Below are 19,725 nucleotides of genomic sequence, written 5' to 3' on the forward strand. Positions count from 1 at the left end.
ACGAATAATTGGGGTTTTCCCCACATATAACTGTAATAAAGTGTAACTCAGTTGGAAAAATTGTCAGTCGTGACAGACCCCTCCCAAAAATTGAGCAGTAGTCAGATATATGCCTTGCAATTGGCTGGCAACCAGTTCAAAGTGTACCCCACTTCCTGCCCGATGTCAACTGGGATTGCCTTCAGCACTCCCACGACCCTCGTGAGGATGAGTGGCTCTGAAAATAGATGGATGGATATAACAGTGTTCAATACTTTGGCAATCATGCTCCTAGGACGACTTGGCTCTATTTTTTAATTCAAATGTTTGATTTTTACACTAGAATGATTGGACAATTGTTATATATATATATATATATAAATAATGTATTATTTATATTATGTTATATATTGGGCTTGATAACACTCAAAAATTACAAGGACCATTTTTTTGTTTCTTTGCAGAAAATTTAAATGTAAAGTTGCCATCACCAAATGACAACAGTCCAAAAGCAATGCAATTCTTATCTCACAAAGCACTGGAAGATTATTTTTTCTTTAATTGTTGCCAAAATGCTAATCACATTTTGAGCAATATTGTAATAACCATGAATCTCAATTATTCATTGTTTGAGGAAACTTATTTTTGTCATACCGTAATTTCCAACCTACAAGCCCCGACTTTTTTTTCCCCACACGCTTCCAACCATGCGGTTTATGCGGTGATGGAGCTAATTTCTGCATTTTTTTTTCTCCTAACAGCCACAAGGGGGCACTCGAGCAGAGAATGAGACCGGTGGAATATATGTGCTGAGGAAGTGACTTTTACCGGCCCTGTTAGCGTTGAGCTAGCATTAGCGTTGCGCTACCGCGTTGCTGCGATGTTACTGGTGTCTCTGATATTTACCGGTTTTATTTTAACTGGCCTTATTAGCGTTAGCGCTGCCTTAGCTTGCGTTAAATTCTCTGTAGTCTTTCATTGTAAATATCTCCCGTTTCAATGGGGGCACTTGCGGCTTTTACACAGCTGCGGCTTATGTATGTACCAAATGTGATTTCCTTTACACATGTACTCGGTGAGGCTTGTAACCAGGTGCGCTCTGTAGGCCGGGAATTACGGTACTTTTGGGAGAATCACATTATGTAGTTTGTAATGCACATCAATTTATGTAACTGAAAGGACACCATGCAGTGGTTAAGTGGTGGATATTTTCTTCAGCATTAGGAATTACTACGGACCAAAGTCGGAAAAGTTTATGTAAATTTGGCACAATCTGAATCACGTATTTCAAGTACAGTATTGCTTTTTACAAGCTCCAGATTAGACACCTGAATGTAATGAATATTTATTTAATTTTTCCCTCATTGCCAGTTTTATTGTGGACCTAATTGACATTGCAAATTCAAAACTGAGATGTTTTTTTTTTTTTTATAAATTGGCATGACGTTATTGCAGAATCGCCATGGAGACAGATGACAACAGAGAGCGACAAAGTGTATGAATGCATTCACACACTTATGTAATACGTATGCTCAGTCAAGGCTACACAATCTTATCTCACAATGAAACTTGCTATTACATAATATTCATAAAATTCCATAATCCCTGCCAGTCTAGCACATTGACCATCATCATCATCATCATCATCATCATCTGCATCACAATATCTATGATCATCATGGGTAAGATCTATTTTAATCACTTTCTGCTTGCGGTCATTGTGCAGCTTTTAGGTTCCAGCCACTTCCTGCTTCGATCACCAATCAGAGCTTTCGGGTCAAGGCACATCCTGCTTCTAAACCATCTAAATCCCAGACCGCTGGTCTAACGTCCAATCACAGATGTCACTTTTGGCTGCTCCCTGCTTGCACGTCAAATCGCAGATCTTGGTTCCACCCCCCGAAATCGCAGCTGTTCGGATTCCACCCCCTTTTTACTTCTACATCCTTGAGCGGGTCTCGGTTTCGCTTACTTCCTGGATCTAGATTAAATCGTGCCCTGGTTTTCACTTAATTCCTGTTTCTTCACCCTCTCACTTCCTTCCTGCTTCCTAATCCAATCGCCGCTTCCGTTCACTGCCTCCTCACTCTAGCTTTGTTTCTTCACCCAATCACAGCTCTTGATTCCGCCAACTATCTGCTTCTAACCCAATCGCAATTCTCACTTCTTTCTTCAAAGACCAACAACAGCTTTGAGTTCAAGTCACATCCTCCTTTCCACATCCGATCACAGCTCTTCGTTCCACTTGCACCCCTGCTTCCTGGTCCAATCGTAGCTTTGGTACAACAAGCTCCCTGTTGCCTTTGCTTCCTGCTTCTACGACCAATCACAGTGTTCACTTGCACTTTCTTCCTGCATCTACACCCAATGGCAGGACTTGGTTCAACCCACTCCCTGCTTCTACGTCAAATCACGGCTCTCGATTCCGCTGGCTTCGTGCTTCTATGGAAAGAACAAAAAAAATATGCAGGAAGGTTTTAGAAGCCATGCATGTTTAAACAAACGGACGACATCAGCTATGATTGCCAGTCCCAAAAAAAGATGACAATTTTTTTAAAAATAAAAGTTTTACTTTATTGTGAGACTGTAATGAATCATTTGTTGATAAAAAAAACAAGCAGGCTACAAAAATAGATAGATCAGACTTTTTACAAAAGAAAATAAATGTAAAAACACACATGCGCTGGTTCAGAGGTCAAATGTGATGCTGACCGTATCGCCAGCATCGAGGTCCACCATCTTGGTTTGCTGCTGCGATCCGGGCCGGCTGGCGCTGATTGTGTACAATCCGGGGGACACTTCCACGTAGAAGTCTTCTGGTGCGCCCTCACGCTGGGCCTGGAGACCAGAAAAGAACAAAGTTTAAATGATTACAAGGGGGTCTTTAGTTTATGACTGACTGTTCCGACACTGGGGACATATAGAGCTCGTGCACCTACGTCACCGAAGTCACATGACTGGCCATATTGACGGTCTAGCAAATGCTAGGTTGGTTGGAGACTGCACGAAAATATGTCTTATAGCAGGACGCCAAGAGTTTTGTCCGATACCGTGAAACATTTAGAAGGTGATAATAAACAAAAGGTGAATGGAAAAATGAGACACTTAGCATAGAGGACCCATATTTAATGCAGAAGTCGATGTTTTCGATGATAAGAAATTGCACTATTACCTTGCTTGCGCTTGTCTTGGACAACTGGATCTACACATGGATCTAGTGTGTAAGTCGTCGAGATTTACACGGAAGAGTTTGAAAGCGTAGAAAAGTCTGGACGCGTACAAATACTCCGTTGTTGGATCTGTTCTCAATCAAGAATAAATCCCACATAGTGATGGAGCCACTCAGATTTTTTCATTACAAATCCTAATATTTAAATAAATGACCCCGCCCTGGTTTTACACAAACTCTCATTTATTAACTATGATTGGGGAAAAAAAAGCAAAAGACATCGAGTCAGCTCCTCCGTACATGGAAACGTGTTGCAGCCACACGTGAAAAATTTGGCAAACCCCTTGACACTTTTTTTTTAAAAATATGGATTGTTCTCAAATGAGTCCAATGCGTATTTAATAAAAGAAAATAAACCGCTGGGATAGGCTTCAGCCCCTGTACACGGAAGCCTGTTGCGCCCACACGTCAACCTAAGTAAACATAACTGTGACCGACTGTTTATTTTCCTTTTTCTTTTCTTTAAATACCCATCGGACTCATTTGAGAACAATGCATACTAACAAAGTCTGTTGGGTAGAGGTTTACCGAAGATTAACGCGTGCCCGCTACACGCTTCTGTGTAAGTTGAAAACATTTTTTTTTTTTTTTAAGCGCATCGTTCTCAAATGAGCCAACTTGGCATGAAAAATACTTCTTGGGAATTTGAGATTGAGAAGAATAATTCCTACCTGAAGCGAAGCGATTGCTACAGTCGTGTGTATTTGGTTGGGCACCATCCATCATGTTTAATTGCCGAAATCCATCTATATTTTCTGATCTTTTCAGCTGGTAGTCCATGGAATTATCTCTTTGAATATCTGTCATCTGTTGTAACAACCAACAACACAACAAGTCTCGGCCATTGTGAATATTCCGCTCCGGTTCAATGTACCCCGCAATGTCGAGCAGCTCTTTTTTACCGGCAATATGGCGCCGTGAAAACAGTGACGTCACGTGCAGGAGCTCTATACCCAATTTGTCCATGACAGAATTTAGCATTTAGCAAATAAAAAAATAAAAAAATGTTGGTAATGTTAATTGACCTAAAGCAGGAAACTATTAGTCTAATAGATCAGACAGCATTTTTTTTTTAAATGTTGTAAAGGCTAAAATCATTCGCGATGCCAGGAAGCTGGGATCCATAAATGCTAACCTAAAACATCGGTTATATACAGGAAGCACAATTGATAAACTGCATTTGAGCAGCTAGCACTGCAGTTCTTTCTGCTTAAAAAGAGGCTGCGGTTATCTGCTAAGCTACGTTGCACGCACAGAACGCCTGTTCCGGGTCGCCCCGACGGCTCTAGACCCGATGCATCTATGGAAGCGAGGCCCGTGTTTCTTCTCGATGTCGGGACCTTGAGAGCACCCCACGGAGTCGTAGAACCTCTGCAACGCACAAACATACACGGTTGAGCCGAAAGAAGACGTGCTTTGGAGTCTGTATGGGGAGATGAGGTAGGCGACTGACTTTGCAATGAATATTTGTTTCCGCCATGAACTCTACGATGGTAGAAAAGGCCTCCTGCAGCTCCGCCATAGTTTTCTGATAAACAAGGACATGCATTTATGAGTCCAAGTTGTAAACAAACAAAAGACATTTGCATTTTCTGTGCCGGTATAAATGCATTTTGCATTTTGTGAACAAAAGGATTGACCATTTCTCTGTACAGAGCCCCTAAAGGGAAATTGAAAAAAAAAAAAAAAACCTAACTTGTTTCTTATTTCAATGAGTAAGTTTCTCATTGTAATGAGTAAGTGTAGAGAAATGTCTACCTATGGGTCGTAGCTTATTTACCTGCTAGCTAGCAGTAGCTTCCTGCGTTCAGGTAGCTGTAAACTACAACTTGCTTTGTGCATGTCAGCTGAGAGAAAGGCAACAGAAGAGGACTTGGTCTCTTTCCTCAAAACATCGACCAATTCAAAGAAGATAAGGTGAGTATAACCGTAAACTTTTATGGCACAAATATAGCAGTGTAGGCTTCATTTCCGCTTGCTAGGCTACAATGATTGGCATTAAAGACTTCAAAATTATTTTTTAAATGTCTCTCAGACACAACATAATGGTGACGACTTGCTGGTAAAGCACCAATGTCTTCATAACAAAGTCCCAGATGAAAATAGAACCGAACTAACTCCTGCCATTGTAAATGTAGTGTAGAAATGCACACTGAAATGAATAAGGGTCTTTTATACATGCAATGGACTAGTTACTCATTGCAATGAGAAAGTTACTCATTGCAATGAGAAACTTTTTTTTCCCTTTTTTTCAATGTCCCTTTAGGGGCTCCATACTGTCTCTGCCTGGTGTAGTGATTTTGAAGAACATTGCACGAAGCACTGAGTGATGATGTAGACTGCTAATTTAGCTTCCTCAGCTAAATGACAGATTTTCTGCCAGATGCTGCTGTTGCCTCTGCTAAATTTTCTACTGACTGTTACAATCTGTCCAAGTATTGCTTCGGCACCATTTTTGTATTTAAAAAAAAAAAAAAAAAAAAAAACATGAAATCAAGAGTTTCATTTTTCATGTAAACAGGCCTCACCTTGTTGTAGACCGCCCCATCGTCATCGGCCACGGGCGTGTAGGTGTGGGGGGGCTCGCTCCAGTCCACCTTCCGCCTGGAGGCCCGCTCCAGAACCTGCAGTCCCAGACGAGTAGTTTGTCGAAGAGAATCCTGTAGCTCTCTTAGCGTCGCCATGGGGAAGATGGGCTCACCTGGGAGGAGGAAACGACACCTTTATGAACAATCATTTTCTATTTCATGACATTATGAGAAAACTGCAAACGGAAGGGGAATATTCCGTTTGTAATCACGGAATGAGAATCAAGATCACTGAAGAGCTAGTGCACTGAGGTCATAAAAATCACGTGACTTTTGTTTATGTTGCCATATTGCCGTTATAACAAAGCATTGTTCAATGCTAAGTCGGTTGGAGACGACACGAAAATATTTCTTAAAGCACAACGCCCAGAGTCTTGTCTGATACAGTTCGACATTTAGAAGGTGAAAATAAACAAAGGTACAAGGAAAAATTAGATAAACTCAGCATAGAGGACACGTACTTAATGCTGAAGTTTATGTTTTCATTGATAAGAAATTGGACTATTCGCTTCTGCTTGTCTTGGACAACTGGATCTACACATGTATCTGGTGAGTAAGTCGTCGAGATTTACACGGAAAAGTTTGAAAGTGTAGAAAAGTATGGACACACACGAATATTTTGTTGGTGGATCTGTTTTCATCAGGAATAAATCCCACATAGTGACGGGTTGATGGCTTGTGAACGCGGAGGCGTTGGGCCACACGTTAACCTTTGCCAGAATCCATCGATATTTTCCGATAGGATTCAATACAAATACCAATATTTCAATAAATGATCCCTAGTTTTACACAACCTTGCATTCATTAACTATGATTGAAAAAAAAAAAAAAAAAAGGACAGCATCATCTCCACGGAATGTACACTGAAGTGACTCCATCCACACTTAACCTCCGGAAACCTCTGCGACGGACTTTTTTTTTTTTTTTTTTTTTAAATATGCATCCTTCTCAAATGAGCCAACCTTGCATTTTAAAAACTTCTTGGTAATTTGAGATTTAGAACAGCAATTCCTACCTGAAACGAAACGATCCCAACACAGGCGTGTGTGTATTTGGTTGGGCACCATCCATCACGTTTAATTGCCGAATTCAATCGATATTTTCTGGTCTTTTCAGATGGTATTCCATAGAATGATCTCTTTGAATATCTGTTTTGTCTGTTGTGACAACCAACACCACAACTGGTCTCGGGTATTGTAAATATTCTAATCTGGTTCAATCCCCCACACTGTCGAGCAGCTCTTTTTGACCAGCAATATGGCGCGGTGAAAATGGTGACGTCACGTGCACGAGCTCTATACAGTAGTTTTAAATAAATAAATAAAAATAAAAACATTTGAATATGCCCCATAACGGAAACGCACGTGTTGCAGAAGTAGTCTTAAAAAATAAAACGAACAAAAAATAAACATAATAAAAACACGGAGTATGAAAAACTACGCACGTGGATTTCCAAGGGTAATTGTATTTAACTTGTGAAAAATATGCACGTGATTGGCATGAATTTCTACGTAAGGTTAATTGTTTGACTCACCCAAAAAGGAGCACAAAATGTCACCTCTTAAAATTTGACTCCATTCCCTCTTCTCCAGTTAGGTTAAACCAAGTGCCTGTGCATGAACTTTAATAGTTTTGGCTAAAGTTAGTCGTGACTTTCACCACCAGCTCCTACTACGTTTTATCTGCACAGGTTTGACAAAAATCAACTCAAGTGTCATCCTTTTACGACGCTTGTAAATCGAAATGATGTCATTACAACAACGACGTCAGTAAAGTCTCGCGTGAGCTAATCATTAGCTCACGTAAAAAAACGGAGCGAGTCAGGCGAATAATAAACGTCAAACTTTGACAAAGTGGTTTACCTGGCCTCGAGTCGTCACGTCGTCCGTCTGGAAAGAGTTACCCCCTCACAAATGACAGTTATTGCACGGTTCGCAACTCACAAGACAGGCCGCGAGACGGGGAAATCCCTCGCTTTTTGACCCACGCCTACCGGAAGTAAAAACACGGAAGTTTTAAGCCGGACCACCCATACGACGACGTGCCCGCCATGTTGGATCTGGCAGCTCAGTCCTCTAAGCACAATATTTTACTCCAAATCGAGTTAAAGACAAATTACGAGGTGCAAAAGGTTTAAGCCTCTAACTCATGACTATATTTTAAGAACAGATAGGTACCCTAAACATGTACGTCACGTTTTATTGGAAGATGAATGTTCTCTTACTCTTTGTTTAGGTAAGTTTGCAAACCCAACATGGCTGTTCCACAGCTGAAAGTAAGCGATACTGTGATACATATTGATGTAAAACTATCTAGATTCCATTTTGAACACACTTTTGGACACCAGAAACACCACTTATGGTATAGGGTAGTTTTTTTTAATCCACTCATCCCTTTTGCATCCATTTTCTTAGCCGCTTATCCTCACGAGGGTCACGGGGAGTACTGGGGCCTATTCCAGCGCACAATGGGCAGGCGGCGGGGTACACACCTCACTGCTTACCAACCAATCGCAGGGCACATGAAGACAAACAGCCGCACTCACGATCACACCTAGGGGCGATTTAGTGTCGCTTTAATGTTGCAAGTTTTTGGGATGTGGGAGGATACTGGAGTGCCCGGAGAAAACATGCAAACTCCACACAAGCAGTTTCGGGATTGAATCCAGGTCCTGAGAACCGTGAGCCCAACGCTTTACCAGCTGATCCACCATGCTGTCCTTTTACAATATATCGTACAATGTAATTTTCAGAAGCAATACTGTAATTCCCTTGACAAAAAAAATTAATGACAGGCTCATTAAAATGTTAATTTTTTTTATTATTCTGAATGAAATAAATCTCAATAGTGTGACTGGAGCTTGAGTAGCATCATAAACTACCTACACTAATACATTTTTGCCATAGTTGGACAACAGGATGGCATTTAAGTCCTTTACAGTGTTGATTCAAGCATTTGTCATTTTTAATGACAAATATTTTGTATTCAAAAATCCAATTTGAGATAGAAGTTAAAAAAAAAAAGATGTGACAACCACATGTATTTGTACAGTTTATTTTTTCCAAAAGTACAGATTTATGCCATCAGCACACAGGCTCCACCCACAGACTTGATCTTCTCCTCGGCCCGTCGGCTGAAGAACTTGGCCTTGACAATGACGGGTTGTTTGGGCAGCTTGCCTTTGCCCAAAACTTTATAGTAGCCCTGAAGATTAAATAAAAACGTTTTAAAATCTGATATAGACGGAAAAACTTTATTAGAGTTATGAATTGGGACTTACAGCGCGCACAGCGTCGATGATGGGCGCGGGGCCGTCGGGCTTCTTGCTGTAGTTGAGCCGGGTCTGCTCGCTCACCAGCGTCCACAGCATGTCCAGGTTGATGGTGGGGCAGTACTTGGTGTTCCTCTTCAGATGGTAATGTCTCATGCCCACCTTGCCGAAGTACCCAGGGTGGCTGAGGGCACACGGTCATCGATTAGATCGCCATGACAAAACTTATCAGGAACTACTGTCCGTTTACAAAATTTTGTCCCTGTAATCTGTTTACACAAGGTCATTAAATTATCGTTAGCCTAAAAGAACAATTGCCCAAGTCATTTTTAACGTAGCAATAAAAATACCAGCATGTTTTTACTTTGTGGAGAACACAGGTGCCAAACTCAAGGCCCGGGGGCCAGATCTGGCCCAGCTCTTGATTTCACGTGGCCCTCGATAGTAAATTATCTGTATCAACTCCGATTTTCGTGAAAATCTTCTGAAAATTTCAAACTGTCATGTCATGTAAATGGTTACGTTGCATCATTACAAGCATATTTGTGTTACCGACTACAATAGTTGAAAAACCCATTACCCTAGTTTATGATGAGGCAGGTAAAGATTTTTCTGGTTTCACAGTCATAAGAGCCCCCGCCAAGGGAAACCGTAACTATAATGTGGCCCATGAGAAAAATTAGTTTGACACCCTTAGTGTAGAATGTCAGTTCCCCAAGAAGGGTTACGTCTGTAAGGGCGTAAAAACAGCTAAACAAATATGAGCGTTCATCTGAGATGACATGCTGTGGCGACCTCCAACGGGACAAGCCGAAAGGAAACTACAGTGTAGAATGTCAGTCATCCAGGTCATGGTAATCGACAAAAGTTGAATCGTGGTAAGTGGTGTTTGTTTAAGCTTCTGTTTTCCCCGTTTCCCAAAAAATTAAATGACGGGGAACTGCCATCAGGATAACGATACAAGAAAAAAAAAAATTACATTGAAACTCATTAGATTGGGAAAATATCCTAATTTGATTTGTAACTTTAGATGTCATTTTTCTTAGTACGTTGTTGTTAAGTACTCCACACGCAAGCTATGAGCTGATACTAACAAAGATCCATATTACACTCCGTCCATGTCATAAAATGGAGAAGCAAACTCAAAAAAGGGCTATTTTAGGGACGAAGCTGTCAAGGCAAAAACCAAGTGATAATCGTGAATGTCAAAGTGGCTGATTGACTTACAACCGAAGCCATTTAGTAAATCAAACCAGCGGTTTTGGCTAAGAAGACTCAAGCGCACCAAGACAAACTAGCATCAAGATGAGACTAGTATCGCCGACAAATAGCAACAAACTTGGCTATCTTCAATGTCCATTCGTTTTTTACTTGTTTCGTTGTGAACTCAATCTTTGCTTAATGTGTAGTCATGTATCAAGAGCCTCAAAATGCCACGAACTAAAAGATGAAAAATGTATTTCGTTCTGCATTCAAGCAATTAGAAAAGAGGCAAAGGAAGCACATTGGTCAATCAAAGTGAAGAAACAATCATGACAGGCTGCAAATACCCATACGTACAAGAATATCATCCCACGATAGGCAGGCATCGTTTATGACAACACAAAACTTTAGCTAAACTGCCTCATGCCAAACAAGAGAGATTTTTCCACACCCAAGGAGCAATTTACAATTTCGGAATTTCCCCCAAGGCCAACTCATTCCACGCTGCGGAATTTACTCACTACCCTGTGTGTGAGTTATGTGCTGGAAAGCTGAAGTCAAACAGCAAATTTGCTGACTTATGACACCATACATAATATTTAACTTGCCCAATGTGTGAAGTTTAAGGCCTGAGAGTCACTGCCCACACCTTGTGTTGAAAGCAATCAGAAGTCACAACTCTGGTGCGGCCACATATTTAAGTGTGAAAAGCTGCAACAGTCATGTGAATTTGCAGTCAGTCAAAAAATAAATAAATAAATTAAAAAAAAAAAAAAAAAAAGACAGATGAGTAGACTACCATTCCATGTTCGATGTAAACTTTACCGGGTGGACTGCATGAAAGAGCCTTACAAATACTGTAATGCCTTTGCAACAAGCTTTACCAAACTTGTATGTAACCATAACAATTGCCATCCATGATAAAAGATGACAAATACTAATAAAAAAACAACTGCAACCCTATAGAAATTCACTTGCGGAACATTGACTTTCCATTATTTTCAAAATTTTGTCAAGCCCATCAGTGCGGGGCAGTTTTGCAATACAGGCATGAGGATTTCGGCAAATATGGTAACCGATCTTTCGGTTCCGTCGATTTTTGTCCTGGGAAATGATTTTTCGGTTCCCATTGATAATGCTCATGGGAACCGGTTTTTACATGTACTTCAAAATAAAGCCTTAGCAGGCATGAGCATTTTGTGTTTTACGCTTAGCAACCGACATGTTTGACTAGCGTTTGAGTGACCCGGATATGAATAACTCGACCTTGCGCATGCGTAGCGCAGAAGCGGAAACCGGTGCTGTTTGTATAGCACACTGACAAAGCTGGGCGTTTTAATCATTAAAAATAAAGGGGTTCATGTAGGTTCGTTTTATACAGATTGTTGTATTTCGTTGAGAACTTGTTTTACATTCCACACATGGGCGAATTTTATTAAAAGTTTCCGTGAAATGCTCATGCCTGCAATACATTATGTAACAGGATAAAAATAATTCTGCGAAAATGTAAAACGCACAACTGTTATTAGTGGCATGGTTTTCCATCTTTTCCTAGCCAATCCTTGCACTCCCTATGTTGAGACGTAAATGAGACATGCAAGGAGCATGTTACAAAGTAGATATATATATAAAAACTTAATTTCCTGCTTATAAGCCGCGACTTTCCCCCCCACACGCTTTCAACCCTGCGGTGATACAGCTAGTTTGTGCATTTTTTCTAATGGCCGCAAGGGGGAACATGAACGGAATATACGCGCCGAGGAAGTGACTTTTATCCGGTGCGGCCCCGTTAGCGCTGCGCTAGCGTGTTACTTCCGTGTCCCAGTGATTTTTACCGGAACGTTTTTTTTTTTTTAAATGGCCCTGTTAGCGCGACAGCGGCACCAGCGTTAAACTCTCTGTGTACCATCTTTTTCTGTAAATATCGCATGTTTCAATGAGGGTACTTGCGGCTTTTACACAGCTCCGGCGTATGAATGTACCACATGGTATTTCCTTTACAAAATGTACTGGGTGAGGCTTATAACCAGGTGTGCTTTGTAGGCCGGGAATTACGGTGGTGTTTATTTAATCAAAATCATTTCTGAAATTTGTATCATGGTGGACAATGCAAAGCACCGTACTGGCGAGTAATGTCAGCACCTAATATATGTCACGAGTCACTGTTTCATGATTAGAATGATATTGGGACATTTTGTAACATTTGGGAGCTCTGGCAACACAACAGCAGTGTAAAACACTTAAGTTTGTATACATCAGACAATAGCAGTAGAACTTTTTTTCCGGTTTTAGAGTCAACATGGAGGTCACCTACTTACTATTTATCAAAGTTGATCCTGTGGTGATGCATGCCACCAGCATTACCACGACCTCCAGGATGCTTTCTGTGCTTGCCTGCGTGAGGACACCACCAAAAAAAATGAATCATTTTGTTAGTTTTACGAACCCTTTTGTCAACAGAAGATCGAAACAAGATAAAAATGCCAGTTCTTACCAACGCGACCGTGTCCGTGGCTCACATGTCCACGGAGCTTTCTGGTCTTGGACTTCTTGGTAGGCTGTGTCAAAAGACAAGGTCCAGTTAGATAAACATGGGCATGTGAATATCTCCGGTAGTAATATTTTCACTTGTATTATGTGCAAAGATACATAAAGCAGTTCAAGACGAAACCGACCAGCTATTACTCATTTGTGGCTATCACACAGCCTAGCATTGCTTATGTGGCTGAGAGAAACACCGGTATTCCGTTCACCGAGCCGAGTACATTTCAGCCATTTTTGTTAAATTATTGCTACATTAAACGACATATTTTCACGCAAATGCTACGTACATGAGGACAGGTTGATAAGTTAGCTTAAAATTTGACTCAAGCTGTCGACAAGAGCGGGCCTGCAAATCAAGCACAGAATCAACATCGTAGCGCCCACAGCAGTAACGTAGAAAGTGAGTTCGTCTGCTATCATGGGCGAGTGATTGCAAGTGGTTTCAAACGTGGATTGAGATGGATTCGAGTGGATTCTCTAACAAGGATTTAGCCGATAGCACCTACCATCTTGGGAGGCTGTTCGAAAGAGGAACGGGATTTGGAAACCACGCGGTTTTCTGTGAGATTTTGTTACCCGGTGTTAAAACTACAGCGACCTCAAGTGGTCTATGTTTGTTATTTTTTGATTTGGCGAATACTTTACAGACTTTAATATTCACGATTACAATGTATTTTCTAAATATTTTTTACAACGTTGAACTACGCTTTATATTTCAATTGCACATTTTTTTTAATATTTTAAGGTATTTTTAGTAAATGTTTAATTTACTTTTAATTCCCAGCATTTAAATCAACAACTTTAGATTTAGGCACTTAAATAAATATATTAGAGAAGTTTGTTGTAATCAAGAGCCCCTGAAAAGGGCCTAAAAATATAAATTGTAATAAAATGTATTAAATATATATTCAAATAAATACATTGTTTCTTTTGCAATTAAGAAATTTCAATTTTATTCCTGTCACTTTTATTTGGGTGCCCTGAGGCATCTAAATCGAAATATACAAACACTGTGCATAAAAATACAATAATTTTTTAAATGAAGAAAATATATATTTTTTTGCTGTTGTTTCTTTCAGTGGGCTGTCCTGGAAGGTGTCAGGATAAATGAATAAGAAAAATAATTATTGCTTAAAAAAAAAATATTGTTGTTCTATCTGGCACCAAAAGGAACAAATAAAAATGTAACATACTAGATCAAAAGATAAAACTGACGTTTTTTTCACTTAATAGAGTGTTATTGCTGTGTGATTTTTAAATTAGTGCAGCAAAAAGTGCTCAAGAAATAAATATACATTAAAATAATACATTTAAATTCATATGCTATTAGGTGGGCTGTCATGTATGATGTTGGAGGTTCGAATCTGTGCTCAAACATTTTTGCAAGTTTTCTCTGGCTTTCTCCTGCATTCTAAAAACATACAGTAGATGTTAGATTTATTGAAGACTAAATTGTCCATAGATGCATGTGAATGTGTGTTTGTCTACACTGTTCATTCCCTGCAGCCCACCTCTCACCTGAAGTTAGCTCGGATTGACTCCAGCTCAACCGTGACCCTTGTGAGGACGAGCGCTAAAGATGGATGGATGCTACCTAGCGCCTCAAAGTGCCATCGACTTGAAAGAGTAATGTAAGGTACACTCAGCGCGGTTGTTGTTTGTGAACACGGAATGCCCTGGAGGACCAGTGAAGGCATCATTAGCGGGAGACGTTCACTTGCAGGGATTCCACCTCACCAATCAAATCTTTCTCTCTCTCCCCGGTGACACTTGACTTGACAAAACAATGTTTCTTTCTTTGTCACCTCTCCTCCAGTCTGGAAAAAATAGTCAAGTGTTCTCTCGCGATCATAACCATCAATTTAATTCATTTTTGATCACATTTTTCTCATCTTTTTTCTTCCGATAGCTCATCACAATGGAAAAAGAGCGACCAACTGACAAGACTCCTCCATTCATTGAAAAACACTTTAAAGAGAGTTTACTCAACAAAATAAGGTACAGTACTAAAAGGTGTCTTTTCGATTTAATACAGAATCGACACCCAAATGTGCAATATTCATGTGTATTAATATGCTTAATTGTTCTATTTTTGTCCTTAGTGTGTGTTCCTCAATATTCTCCCTGTCCCTTCTCTGTTGGCTGGGTGGGGCAGCATGGCAGCCATGCCAATATTGCCGAGGAAAAAGCTGAGTTGGGCTGATTGACCAATAAATTGTTTTAATGGAGATTTTGTGTAAGGGAACTGTTGTTTGTATCGGTCCATTGTGGTAAAGAGGGAGCTCAGTCGAAAGGCAAAGCTCTCCATTTACCAGTCGATCTATGTTCCTACCCTCATTTATGGGCACGAACTGTGGGTCGTGACTGAAAGAACAAGATCCCGGATGAGTTTCCGCCGCAGGGTGTCCGGGCTCTCTTTTAGAGATAGGGTGAGAAGCTCGGTCATCAGGGAGGGGCTCAGTGTCGAGCCGCTGCTCCTCTGCATTGAGAGGAGCCAGATGAGGTGGCTGGGGCATCTGATCCCTGGTAAGGTGTTCCGGGCATGTTCCACCGGAAAAAGACCCTGGGGACGACCCAGGACACGCTGGAGTGACTATGTCTCTCGGATGGCTTGGGAACGCCTCGGGATCCCTCCGGAAGAGCTGGAAGAAGTGGCTGGGGAAGAGGAAGTGTGGGTATCCTTGCTGAAGCTACTTCCCCCGCAACCCGACCCGGAGAAGCGGTAGACAATGCATGGATGGATGGATGGGATCCAGCACATATTGCTGTGGTGGTGTGTTTTCCTACAGGACAGTGATTAAATTAATATTTACTCAGTGGGGTAACATGGCCCATCATCCCTGCCCCATGTTGCCTAGGAAACAACCAACTGGGCCTGACTGTTTCCCAAATATATTTTGGATTCGAGGATAGCAGAAATGAAAATGCTGAGGTTCTCGCTTGGAATGAAAAGGTTGGATAGGACTAGAAACGAGCTCAGTTGAGGGACAGCCAAAGTTGGATGTTTTGGAGACGAGCTTAGAGAGCGCAGACTTCGATGGTTTGGACATGTTCAGAGGCGAGAGAGTGAGTATATTGGTAGAAGGATGCTGAGGATGGCGCTCCCAGGCAAAAGAGCGAGAGGAAGACCAAAGAGAAGGTTTATGGATGTGGTGAGGGAAGACATGAGGGCAGTTGGGGTTAGAGAGGAAGATGCAGGAGATAGGCTTAGATGGAAAAAGATGACACGCTGTGGCGACCCCTAACGGGAGAAGCCGAAAGGAAAAGAAGATTTTGCATTCGAGGATCACTGGGCTCCCGCCAAGTCGCTGTGGTGAATGTGTCTTTTCCATTAAATAATACAGAGTCATAAATGAATTTTTCCACAGGATGGGGCAGCATAACCTTCTGTCCCAAGTTGCCAAGGAAATTGGCATGGAATTGTTATTTCTGCATCTGCAATCTGTTGCAAGTCATACAAGGAGATTCTTACTTATAGGATACATTTGGAAATTCATTCCAATTACTCTCTACACAACAGAATGTTCAGAAACGCGTTGTTGGTGTGCGCCGTTAGGTTATTCGGAGCGCCAGACTCTGGGAATGCCGGAGCGGACCCCCGCCGCTCTGACTGCAGACAGAGCAGCCAGAGCGTCAGGCGAGACAAGATATTTACAGACAGAACATTCAGTATGTCGGGCGGACTTCATAGAAATTGGAGCACGCTGTGCCTTTCTGAACACTTCACTCTCAAGAGTGTCAGATTGAATCCCTAATCGTACCGTTCGTCTACAGCCAAACGTTTTCTAAACCTTCCTCGTCCTGCTTTCTCCGGTCATCCAATCAGGATCCGGCCCGAAGTCCAGAGGGTCCTGAATAATTCCGGCAAAGCCGTCGTGAGACTGGAGCGTTTGAACCTGCAGCCGCTAGCGTCTGTGGTGCAGGTGCCGTGCCAAAAACGAGCCGAGCTCTATGAAGAAAACTTTAATTGTCCTTGGGAGGTACAAAAATGAAGAATGATAAGCATAATAACGATGATTCATGCCATGCAATTACTGTTTATGATGGTTTTCTTGTCAGAATGAAGTCAGTCCAGTTGCATCTGACATCGTGGAGATTCAAGAGACAGAGGTGGGGAACTTGAGTCAGATGATTTGACTTGAGTCAGACTTGTTTCCAAAGACTTGACTTGAAAACTGTTGCCTGTTTACCTTTGTGTGTGTGTCACGCATACAAACCAAGCAAGAAGCAGAAATCTGCGGCTATACTCACAGCTTCTCGCTTAATACATCGAAGAGTCATTTTTTGTGACTAAAGATCATATGATACTTGGCATTTTTTGATTGGCGCTTACATCTGTGACATTGGGTTGCCTTTCAATTGTAATTACAATTTTAAATCTCCGTTAATACATGCTAAATGTTAGCTAGCATGTAACTTATGAAAGCTCGTGGCAAAACCCTAAACTCTGTGCGACAGTTCAATTGCCTTCGTCATGTCTCTTGTTGTGCAGTGGGATTTTACGCTTGAAAATTATGACTTACACATATGTGACTTACTCCCAACTCTGCCAGGAGGACAGCACAACAACAATCCGGATGGGAGAACTTCATCCGGACGGCTCTCCAAACCCGGATCCACCGTATATTCTGGTTCATTCCGGCAAGGCTGAGCCAGACACCTTCTACGTGGATCCCGACCGGGAGATGATCATGGTGCTGGAGCTGGAGCCAGATCAGACACAGGAGTCCAAATGCGGAGAGCCGTCTCCACCCCGGGAAGCGGCTCAAAACAGCGGAGGCGAGAAGAAGGACAGTGAAGACTTCTGCGCTGTGTGTCTCAATGGAGGAGATCTGCTGTGCTGTGATCTTTGTCCCAAAGTTTACCACTTGGCCTGTCACCTTCCTTCACTGATCACCTTCCCCACGTGTGTAACTTTTATTCATAAAAACAACTGATAAAATTCTACGAAGTTAATAGCAAATAAACTACTGGGTATTACTGCTCACTTGAAAAATGCTAACAGTCGGTATGCTAACTTATAGCAAGCTAGGAACCTGAGTGGGCAATTTGTAAAGCGGCTCGATAAGCCTTTTGCATCTTGACCTGAAGTCAGTTGGCTACTAATTCAAACGAATATTGCTAAAATTTTAACATGCTTGCAGTTTTTTTTTCTAAAGCGGGCACTACTGTCCTGCAGGGGTGACTGGGCGTGTACATTGTGCAGGACCGAGCGCCACCCGGCCGAGAACATCCACCGAGAGGGAGTTGAACCTCCTTATGCTCTGTCCCGCCATGATCAGAGGGTGACAATAGCTTAATCTTGTAGAATAACATGTATTTATTGTATTGTAACTTAATTTAGACATTGGACTATATCTGAGTCATATTTTTGTCTTAATACTAAATATATTCTTATGTAACAATGAAGCACAACTTAGCATTATGCAACATCGAGGCAAGTTTAACATAGCATGACATCATGGATTGTTACTAATCATGGTTATGTATTTTTATTGTATTGTAACTGAGTGCAGTGTAATGTATTGAACATTTACTTACCATAATGTATAGATACGTAATGTATTTTACTGTAACTCAATATACTTAATGTACTGCAGTTTAATGTAATTTAGCATAAATGAGCCGTAAAATAAAAATAAATTGTAGTAATGTATGTTAGCGTAGCATAATGAATTGTCAAGGATTGTAATGTACTGTAACTAATAATGTATACGCATCATGTATTGTACCTTAACTTCGTTTAGCATAATGTATCAAAGCATAACATCGTACAGTTTGCTGTCTTATAAAGAGCCATCATAGCATAGCATATTGTAACAGAATACTAGCGCGTACGGCTTTGTATTGTTGGGGAACTTAAAATTATCATAATGGATCAAAGCGTAATGTATTGTGACTGAGCAAAATGAATTGTTACTTATGATAATGTACAGTAGATGTAGGGTGAGGTACTGTATCCAATCTTTTTTGTCACAATCAAATTTTATTGTACTGTATGTTCTGCACTATAAGGCGCACTTTCAATGAATGGCCTATTTTAAAACTTTTTTCATATATAAGGCGCACCGTATTATAAGGCGCATAGAATGGACGCTACAGTAGAGGCTGGGGTTACATCATGCATCCATTAGATGGAGGTAAATTAAAGGCTCAATATTGATCCATATATAAGGCGCACCGGATTATAAGGCACACTGTTGGCTTTTGAGAAAATTAAAGGCTTTTAGGTGCACCTTATAGTGCGGAAAATACAGTAATTTATATAACTTGAGCCTCTTTTTTTCTGCACAGAGATGTGAGAAGTTGACCTTACTGCTGTACGTTCACCCGCTAAGCGCCCCTTTCCACGAGCCCGTCAGCCGTCTGGTCAGTAACCTTACACGTCGCCAGCATCATCCCGCATTTTTTTCTTGACATTCAAGTGGTCTGTCGGATGTGCTTCAGGCTAGGAACTACTACCAGGTCATTAAGAAGCCCATGGACCTTTCGCTGATCCGCAAGAAACTGGACAAGAGCAACACTCTGCACTACTTCATGCCAGAGCACTTTGTCCACGACGTCCTGCTCATGCTCAAGAACTGTGCAACCTTTAACTACGTAGGTTGAGTTTTGCAATGCTGTATTGTTTAGTTTTTTTCCTTCCGTACATGGATCATGCACTACAGTGAAGAAAATAAGTATTTGAACACCCTGCTATATTGCAAGTTCTCCCACTTAGATACCATGGAGAGGTCTGAAATTTTCATCGTAGGTGCATGTCTACTGTGAGAGAGATAATCTAGAAAGAAAATCCTGAAATCACAATGTATGATTTTTTTAAACGATTTATTTGTGTGAGACAGGTGCAAATAACTAGTTGAACACCTGTCATACATTGTCATTTCTGGATTTTTCTTTTTAGATCATCT

The 19,725-nt window shown here is 41.1% G+C and overlaps 3 protein-coding genes across 6 annotated transcripts; 1 reads left to right on the forward strand and 2 right to left on the reverse strand.

Annotated features, from left to right (window-relative positions):
* Positions 1-939: 939 nt before the first annotated feature.
* On the reverse strand, positions 940-7,808 carry akip1 (A kinase (PRKA) interacting protein 1). 2 transcript variants are annotated; one of them, XM_061823678.1, is made up of 6 exons: positions 7,659-7,808; positions 5,737-5,909; positions 4,662-4,736; positions 4,463-4,579; positions 2,692-2,817; positions 940-2,421 (listed from the first exon to the last, which is right to left on the reverse strand). In XM_061823678.1, exons 2-6 carry the CDS (start codon positions 5,890-5,892, stop codon positions 2,380-2,382), a joined length of 516 nt encoding a protein of 171 aa, XP_061679662.1. In that variant the 5' UTR covers positions 5,893-5,909; positions 7,659-7,808; the 3' UTR covers positions 940-2,379. The 2 variants fall into 2 exon arrangements, with proteins under 2 accessions (XP_061679662.1, XP_061679663.1); XM_061823679.1 differs by lacking the exon at positions 940-2,421 and having other exon boundaries at positions 2,645-2,817.
* Positions 7,809-8,834: 1,026 nt separating this feature from the next.
* On the reverse strand, positions 8,835-13,412 carry rpl27a (ribosomal protein L27a). The gene is made up of 5 exons (XM_061823313.1): positions 13,321-13,412; positions 12,765-12,828; positions 12,589-12,664; positions 9,077-9,251; positions 8,835-9,000 (listed from the first exon to the last, which is right to left on the reverse strand). Exons 1-5 carry the CDS (start codon positions 13,321-13,323, stop codon positions 8,872-8,874), a joined length of 447 nt encoding a protein of 148 aa, XP_061679297.1. The 5' UTR covers positions 13,324-13,412; the 3' UTR covers positions 8,835-8,871.
* A 31-nt stretch (positions 13,413-13,443) lies between these two features.
* LOC133502480 (tripartite motif-containing protein 66-like) lies at positions 13,444-19,522 on the forward strand. Of its 3 annotated transcripts, XM_061823315.1 has the most exons (9): positions 13,444-13,559; positions 14,321-14,450; positions 14,724-14,812; positions 16,641-16,794; positions 16,874-16,924; positions 17,368-17,720; positions 17,994-18,099; positions 19,109-19,183; positions 19,262-19,522. In XM_061823315.1, exons 3-9 carry the CDS (start codon positions 14,733-14,735, stop codon positions 19,421-19,423), a joined length of 981 nt encoding a protein of 326 aa, XP_061679299.1. In that variant the 5' UTR covers positions 13,444-13,559; positions 14,321-14,450; positions 14,724-14,732; the 3' UTR covers positions 19,424-19,522. The 3 variants fall into 3 exon arrangements, with proteins under 3 accessions (XP_061679299.1, XP_061679298.1, XP_061679300.1); XM_061823314.1 differs by lacking the exon at positions 13,444-13,559 and having other exon boundaries at positions 14,250-14,450; XM_061823316.1 differs by lacking the exon at positions 13,444-13,559 and having other exon boundaries at positions 14,250-14,445.
* Positions 19,523-19,725: the final 203 nt, after the last annotated feature.

Source organism: Syngnathoides biaculeatus, chromosome 6, assembly GCF_019802595.1.
Source record: "Syngnathoides biaculeatus isolate LvHL_M chromosome 6, ASM1980259v1, whole genome shotgun sequence".
Classification (NCBI taxonomy): Eukaryota; Metazoa; Chordata; class Actinopteri; order Syngnathiformes; family Syngnathidae; genus Syngnathoides; species Syngnathoides biaculeatus.

Coding starts and splice junctions, on each gene's coding strand:
- rpl27a (XM_061823313.1), bottom strand. Junction 9,252..12,588: donor AGGATCAACTTTGATAAATA/GTAAGTAGGTGA, acceptor GTGTGCCCTCAG/CCACCCTGGGTACTTCGGCA. Junction 9,001..9,076: donor TCATCGACGCTGTGCGCGCT/GTAAGTCCCAAT, acceptor TTTAATCTTCAG/GGCTACTATAAAGTTTTGGG.
- akip1 (XM_061823678.1), bottom strand. CDS start 5,892: ATGGCGACGCTAAGAGAGCTACAGGATTCTCTTCGACAAACTACTCGT. Junction 4,737..5,736: donor ATGGGGCGGTCTACAACAAG/GTGAGGCCTGTT, acceptor CTTGTTTATCAG/AAAACTATGGCGGAGCTGCA. Junction 2,422..2,691: donor ACCTCGATGCTGGCGATACG/GTCAGCATCACA, acceptor TTCTTTCCATAG/AAGCACGAAGCCAGCGGAAT.
- LOC133502480 (XM_061823315.1), top strand. CDS start 14,733: ATGGAAAAAGAGCGACCAACTGACAAGACTCCTCCATTCATTGAAAAA. Junction 14,813..16,640: donor AGTTTACTCAACAAAATAAG/GTACAGTACTAA, acceptor TCATCCAATCAG/GATCCGGCCCGAAGTCCAGA. Junction 16,795..16,873: donor ACTTTAATTGTCCTTGGGAG/GTACAAAAATGA, acceptor TTTTCTTGTCAG/AATGAAGTCAGTCCAGTTGC.